General features: G+C 33.2%; 1 protein-coding gene across 1 annotated transcript; it reads right to left on the bottom strand.

Annotated features, from left to right (window-relative positions):
* Positions 1-1,075: 1,075 nt before the first annotated feature.
* On the bottom strand, positions 1,076-7,362 carry LOC116341147. Its single transcript, XM_031768053.1, has 5 exons — positions 6,977-7,362; positions 3,397-3,633; positions 3,205-3,329; positions 2,807-3,133; positions 1,076-2,090 (listed from the first exon to the last, which is right to left on the bottom strand). The coding sequence occupies exons 1-5, from the start codon at positions 7,038-7,040 to the stop codon at positions 1,851-1,853; spliced, it is 993 nt and encodes a 330-aa protein (XP_031623913.1). The 5' UTR covers positions 7,041-7,362; the 3' UTR covers positions 1,076-1,850.
* Between the last annotated feature and the right edge of the window lie 584 nt (positions 7,363-7,946).

The following is a 7,946-nucleotide window of genomic DNA, read 5'->3' as shown; positions in this document are numbered from 1 at the left end:
GCGTTTTAAAATATTTTAATTCAAGTCTAATTTAACATCATCGTCGCGTGTTATCTTGATTTATGATTCTGATAAAAACGATTTTTTTTTTGTTATAATTGTGGAATTCAAAAACTTCTTACCATGAGTACGGCGTTTTTAAATTCTCAACATTTAATTTCATTTCTTAATTCAGACTATTTGCCATTCATCAAATGGAATACAATTTATGACATTGGATAATAATATCATAATGAGTTTATCGAGTTTTACCAATAGTAAATAAATAGGGAAAAAATCCAGTTTGCAATCCAATTTTGTTTGAAACTTTCAATTTGATTTTTTAAATACAAAATTCTCAAAATAGATTATGACTTTGCGACCATCAGTTGAGAAAATCTCAAATTTTGCAGCCATGCCTGATATCTTGAACATACATGTAATTTTAATAGTGAAGCCTGAACTCACGAACACCGCAGAATTTAAGGATAAATCAGTGCCCGGTTTTCAGAAAAAATCAAAATATGAATTTATTTTTAGTTGATATTTCCTCAAATATATTCAGTAAAAAATCGATCCATTTCCGAATTTCACGATAGGAACGAATATGTTTGAAAATAAATCCCGATTTTTTTTATTATGATTAAACAAATATTTTAATTTCATTTGTTAATTAACAAACATTTCGTGGTCGGTCATTGCATTGTTCGATTGCTATTTCCGCGCAATCTGTTAATATGTTAGGAATTCTAATTGGCGTAATTCAATTAAAATCAAAGCTTTGCCCAAATGGATTGTTCTGAATGGATTTGAGCAAAAACTTTTTGCAAAAAAATACCAATTAAAGATAATTTTTTGATTGGAACCTATATAAAAGTAGCATCAAATCAGACGAGAGGCATCAGTCATTTTGTAAATTTTGTTCAAAAATCACTGGTAGACATGAAGTTTGTTATCTACGCACTTTTGGTCGTTTGTATTTGTGTGATCGTTGATCAGGCTGTTGCAAGTCCAGGATTATTGGACGGTGTTACAAGTACATTTCCCGCGAAAGATGGGACATTCAGTGACCTCTTAAGAAAATCCACAGGTGCGCTTGTGTATAATATTTTTTTATTCACATTAACTTATAATGAATGTTTTTTTAAAAATCTAAAATTGATACAGACTTAGGTAGATCGATTCAGGCCAGTGTCACAAATGCATTCCAAGAATTGCAGAGACAAGTGAATGTTCCACGTAATCGATAAAAAGTGTTATTAAATATAATTTGTTTAAAAATTGTGGCACACATTTTGGCTATGACTTAAAGATACAAAAAATGGTTTTGTTTAAAAATAAAATGCATCAAAATTGAAAACAAAAAATTGTTCGTTGTTTATTTTTTTTTTCTTCTCTGAGTTACTTCAACGAATTTCGTTGCACGCGATATCAATTTTGAGCAGACTTTTTTTCAACTTATTGTATACATGGTTATTGAAAATGCAAACAAACTACCGACGAAAGTGTTCAGCCGAGCACGCAATATTATTGCCCAAAAGTAAATAAATAAACTTAATGAATAGAGTCTAAATCTAGCATTTTTGCCTCTAATGAAAATAGATTAGTCATCAGATTCAATTTATTTGATGGTCGATCGTTTGTCAGAAGAAGTTTGATGGTGTGGATATGGTAAGTAATCAAAAGATTCTTGTTGTGGTTCTTTGTGCACTTGTGAGGAGGCATCTCCTTCTGGTTGATATTGACTCACGTCGAAAAATTCTGCATCTGGATTATATGCTGCACCTTGATCGGCCAACATTTGATTTATTGCAATATCATTTGTTAAATCAACAGTAGCGTCTTCCACTTGTTCAATGGTGTTTTCGTTGCTATTTATCTGGTAATAAGTTTTTTTTTTGTTCATCCGAATTATCGAGCTCCACTTCGGCCCATTCATTACTCACGCCTTTTTGATCGATATTCAAATGGGACATTTTATCATTACTCTCCTCCGAACTGATGATCATTTCAGATGGCAAATCAAATTCGATGTTCTCCGATTTTCGCACTGTCAACGACTGCTTTCTTATATCATTTGTATCTTCGGCAGAATCTGGTGCCTCTTCAGGCTGAAAATTAGTCGAATATCTATGAGAACAGTGCATTTTTTGGAATGCCGAAAGTTTTGGAATGACAAAAATATTTTTTTCCCGATCGAAAATTTTCCCAAAAATTCGTGATTTTTTTCGTAAACAATTCCAGAACTTTTGGAAGAAGTTGGTTGGGGAAAAATATTTTCAGTAAACCTAACAATCTTTTTTGTAAGCTTAACTCTAAAATTCAACAAAGTTCAAAATGTATATAGCATTTTTAGCAAGCAAAATTCAAGCAGAAGAAAATCATGCCAAAGTATAGGTTGCGAAATATTAACAGAAAGCAGCAGCTTACCTTAAAGCAGTTAAGGAAGAAATATTTACAAATGACTTAAAAATATAGCCACTTCTAATTCAATAAAAGCCAACATTTACAAAGCACTTTATCCAATAAGCAGGTAACTAAGCAAAGCAATATTCATTTGGAATGAAATTAAAACCCAATCATAAAAAAATATATTTGATTTTTATTTAATATCAAAGCAAATTAATAAAAGCATGCGATTGTATAGTAAAGATCATTAAAGTTTGAGAGAGCAAACCTTTTATCAAAGCTTATATCAGCATTTGCACAGGCTATTTTATGAGTGTGTATATTAAGTATGTATGTACATGATCAATGTTTATTTATTTACAAATAAAAAAATGTTTCACGCAATTTTTGTTCTGATTTGATGTCATTATTTTTTTACCTCAAAATGTTCAAGATTGTTTAGCGTTAAAATTTCGTTGGTATTATCAAGTAATTCGGGTGTACCAACACTATTGCCATCAATATCACCTGTATCTTCAACATTCGGTCGTTCGTCATCTTCTTCAATTTCGGTTGGTCTGTATGTGGTATCGATATCAACATTCGGATAAATTGTTGTGTCATTATCGACGACACCTTCGGTTGTTTCGTCATTTGGTTCGGCTGGTTTAATGTCTACCGTTCGTACTTTGAAAATAATATGACCAAAATCACTTTGTTGAACGTGCACTGTTTCATTGATGATAAATTTATGATCGCCAACAACCTGTGAAAAAAAAACCGCATATATTACGCATTTCAATCACGATTCAAGTTGAACAATCGTTCGTTTATTACCTTTACGGTCGAAGTGGTTGAACCGTTAGTTTTAACATCAGGCCAGTAATTTTTAATTATTGGTTGCATCGATGGTACTCTCGACCATGCGTTCGATGCTGTATTACGAATTTGATGGAAGATATCTATTGCGAAAAAGTGAACAAAATGTATCACCACAAAGTTTGAAATGTTTAGCCGCTTTGTACTCACTTGAGAATCCATCAAAGACGTTATAAGTCCAACCGAGTGGGAAGTAGGATGGAGTGTATGTGGGATAGGATGGGTAAGGATAGGAAGGATAAAGGGGAACCGCGAATGTTGTTGGAATGTTTGGAACAAGTGGTACGGATGGAACGGATGGAACGGATGGGATTGATGGTGTAGGTTGATATCCGGGTTGAGACCCACCGCTGATCAATTCAACATCATTATCTGGATTGCCACCGGCTGAAAAGCACACACACAAAAATCTCATAAACTATTTACAAAATTCAATTAGGTTCGTGCGCAATACAAATGATTGCACATTGTACAATCATGCATGTTTTTCAAATCGATCGTCACGCAATAAAATTACTGAATGTCTTTATTCTGACCGCAATTATTTGTAGACATGCACATTTACGGTCATTTCCAGTTGAGTCTGTACAAATTTGGACTGCCGATTGACATGCTCATCTTTCGATGCAGCGAAGAAAACCTTTTTTATTTGCGAAAATTTTGTGTGTCTCCCAACGCTGCGAAATTCATTGAAAATTCGCAGCAAAAACAAATCAAACAACATATTATTTAAATGAATTAGTGGCAGTAAAAAAAATGTTGATTACGTTAATTTTTCCCACTAAATGCGCATTCCTTGACGTAAAAATATTTTTTTGTTTCACAAAATTGTAATCGTTCTATGCAATGCGGGGAAAAAATGGTGCTGGTATGTTAATTAATTTCTTACGGTTTTTACGGTTGAGAATACGAATGAAAAAGTTCGATTCACCAACCGATGCTTTTAGAAGAGTACAAACGGTCAATTGGTCAAGGAAATGGTGATGACATTGCTTGCAACCGACGCTTTTCTCTATGTGCGTCTCTCTCTCTCTCTCTCTCTCTCGTCATTTTAAACACACATATGATTTAGTGCTAAGCGATTCTATGCCATCAACATATAAGTGTTTGATTGACGTATCAATTTCAATTGAATTTAAACTGAATCGCAGCATCGATAACATTGAAACTCAGACTTGGAAATTAAGGGGGGTACATTTTAAAATTTTTGGGAGGTAGTTTTATTTGTTTCATTAAGGTGATTCAACTTATTTCGCTCGCCATTAACGCGATTCAATTAAAGAAATAAAGAAATATCATATAAATGTTTCAGTTTAATGTTTTTAAAAGGATTCAATTCATCAGTATCGCCTGAATAAACACAGATAATACGAAAACGCAAAATAATCATTTTATCCATTTCTTTCTTCTTCACTTGTTTTGATTATTTACTTTAAACAGTTTAGTCTACGTGTGGTCGCCGAAATATATTTTGTCGTGCAAGCACGTTCATTTTCATAAGAACATTTTTTTCACTTTTCAAAGGTAACAATATTTAGTTGGACTGTTCCCAATTTTTACAGGGGGGTTTCGAGAGGCCAGGGGGGTAATCTACCTCCTCAATACCATGTCTAAGCATCTATCATCGGTAACATTGAAGCTATTGAATTCCTTCGAATGTGATATTGTTGCCATACGTCAATTGACTGTAATATACCTTTTTGGTTTTGATCACGTTTCTCTTTTATTGGCGCAACAATGCGCGCGCATTTCATATTCTCAAGTAGCCGCTCAGCAACTGACAACTACTGCTCACGAAATGCAATTTGATGCAAAAATATATATTTAGTCACAATTATTATGAAGAGAGAAAAAAACCCAAGCACAGTTCATTGCATCATAAATCGAATTGTGTGGCATGAAAAGCACAATGAAAAGTGTTTATTGTTTTTGGAATTGCTATTTTCAGCGGAAAAACGCATCAAATTCAATATACAATGGCCGTGCAATCATATGCAGTTACAATTGTAACACTTAGCTGTGCCAAACCGTAGTCACCCACCGAATATAAATTTTGATCCGATGCCAACGCAAGTGATCTCATGTAAAACTGACTCACATCGTGCCAAATAGAATTTGGAGGGTTATAGCGTCTCATGTTCTTGTGCTCATTTCATGCAAAATATTTTTTAAACCATTTCCATTTTTCGTGCGAATGTGTTTCGTTTTGTGGTTGTGCCATTGTTTTCACTTGCGTCATACGTTGAAAAGTGAAAATGTAAGAGTAGTTTGTAAACAAAAATTTGCTTTATAATTAAGTCTGAGAAAATTATTTGACTTTTTGCAAAGTAGCTCGATGATATACGAACATTTTACAAAGTAATTTTGACGCAGGATAATTTTCCGAGCGAGTATCTGCGTGTGAAATGATCAAGTGTTGTGACACTTTCTCATTTGCTTAAATCACAATGTCGACTACACCGGCCATGATTGCATTGTTTTCGACGAGTGTTTCGTTGGTTTCGGTGTGACCGGAAATCTCACAATTGATTTTAACTGGTGTTGAAAGTCAATTTTCAATAGTTTGTAACATGAATTATATTCCTGGGGATCAGCGAATTTATTTTTTATGATGCATTCCTGATGGGAATATTTAAATTAATTTAACTTTGAATTTTTCAACTATTTAAACAACAAAACAATTACGACGAGAATAATAAAGCCGCTATTCGCACGTTGTTTTAATAAAAATTAAACGTCATATTAAATTGTGTGACACTTTATTCAATATGCATCTATTTCAAATCCAATAAAAAAAATAACTCTACGATTGGCAACTTCGGACAATTTAAATGCATAATTTAATCATATTGTCACAATATGTATCACGATCTATACGTCAAATGGCTCACTGCAACGCAATTAAAATCTTTGCTATTTTTATTTGCGAAATATTATAACAACTACGTGAGCCAATGCAGTTTTACGCTCCAATTTTTGACCCATCTGAATCGAATGGACGGTGAAGGTCCATATGAGATATTTTTAATTTAAGATTTGAATCGGAATCGATGTCATCACATTTTTCTGAAGATTTTTATCATTTCCAAAGATGTGTGGCGGCAATAAAAACAGAAATTCCCTTTTGCTGTGCTGCACCTCACGTACCGTGTCTAGTTAAGTTATTCACTATAACAGACTGAAAATGAGGTATTTTAATTACTATTAATTAGCTTTTAAATTTTAATTGCCATCCGATGAACAGACCGATTTGGAAGATGTAAACGATAAATTTGCAATGGAATAACGAAAAAAAACAGACGAAGAACGCATATTGCGTGTGATGTAAGGTGATTTCGGAATATGCTAGGCTTCGTACTTTAAGGTATTTTTGTTTATTCAATACGTTTGTGCTTTTAAAAATAAAAGCCGCGACATTTAACAGAAATATTGAAGAAGATTCCACAAATAATTGCTCGATGGAACATTTTTGAAATTTTCCATTTGGAGTTTTATTGAGAAATCACATGCTGGGCCACACATATCACATTTTTTTCTTGATCAATTCATAAATTGAAAGTTTTATCAAGATTCACCATTTACATTTAATGCAATTTTATTTAATTCAATTTATTTTCCATCGCTTTTTCTGACCTTTACCATTGCATGTGGTTCTTCGTTTTCTTAAAACTTTATCTTTAACCATTTGCATTGATTTTAGACACTTGATTTGTTCGCAAAAAAAACTCACCTGGATAGGCCAACGAAGAGCAAAATATGGATGCGGTTAGTAGTAAAATGGTCGTTAGTTTCATTGTTTCTTTCGTTTATTTTATTTTTCTTTATCAAATTCACATAAGAACAAACAATTGTAATTTTTTCGACTCAATTAAAAATTGTATTGTTGCTTTTTCAGTTCCGGTTTAAATGAAAATTAAAAAAAAACCGCAATACTTCAGGGTTTTTGATAAGGAAATTTGCACAAATCACACAAATAGCAATGCAACGTAACGAATAAATAGAAAGAACTTTCGCGTTTGTATCGACAATGTTTTTTCTCTTTTATTTCAGAGCGTTGTGGTTCTGTGATCTGGTCAGTTCGTGTTCCAAGTTTCACGTAAAATAAATAACGTTATTCATTGCAACGTTAAATATACCTAAATGTTGGAGCATCACAAAAATCACTGCCAGTGCCCGCACACAAACAGAATGTTGTAAAGAGCGAGATCCGTTTAATAACAACTACTACCAACCGAAAATGAATCGACCGCCGCTTACGTGCGTAAGACTGAGAGAAAAAATGCAAATAAAGCACATATTTAAACAAGAATAATATAACAAGCAACGATGAGCATTAAGTGGCGACCGAACAACGGCAATAGCATCAACACACATCACAGCCACAGCACAAACGCATATCGTCCACCACACACATATAATAAAAAAAAGTCTGATGATCAATTACAACGAATTTGGTGAGCGAGTATTGGTCATCACTGGCATTTATATATGTTTGTTGTCATCGAAAAAAATAATGTGTTTAAATAAAACAAACGTTGACCACAAACGAATGTATGCTTTATTTTCAAAAAGGGGGAAAAGAGAAAGCATGAAGAAGTGGACGAACGACAAAAAAATCTCTATTTATTAAATAAAATTTGAGTCGTCAACAAACACGAATTGTCATTAGTTAGCTGAGGGACCTAGAACAAACAAGTCAC

Source organism: Contarinia nasturtii, unplaced genomic scaffold, assembly GCF_009176525.2.
Source record: "Contarinia nasturtii isolate CC-2019 unplaced genomic scaffold, AAFC_CNas_1.1 Cnas_scaffold_695, whole genome shotgun sequence".
In the NCBI taxonomy this organism is placed as follows: Eukaryota; Metazoa; Arthropoda; class Insecta; order Diptera; family Cecidomyiidae; genus Contarinia; species Contarinia nasturtii.
The sequence above is the reverse complement of the archived record's forward strand: the minus strand, read 5'-3'. Positions and strand labels throughout refer to the sequence as shown.

Excerpts from the sequence above, each read along its gene's own strand:
- LOC116341147 (XM_031768053.1), bottom strand. The coding sequence starts at position 7,040 with ATGAAACTAACGACCATTTTACTACTAACCGCATCCATATTTTGCTCT. Across the intron at positions 3,634-6,976 it reads CTCTTCGTTGGCCTATCCAG|CCGGTGGCAATCCAGATAAT; the intron begins GTGAGTTTTTTT and ends TGTGCTTTTCAG. Across the intron at positions 3,134-3,204 it reads CAACCACTTCGACCGTAAAG|GTTGTTGGCGATCATAAATT; the intron begins GTAATAAACGAA and ends TTTTTTTCACAG.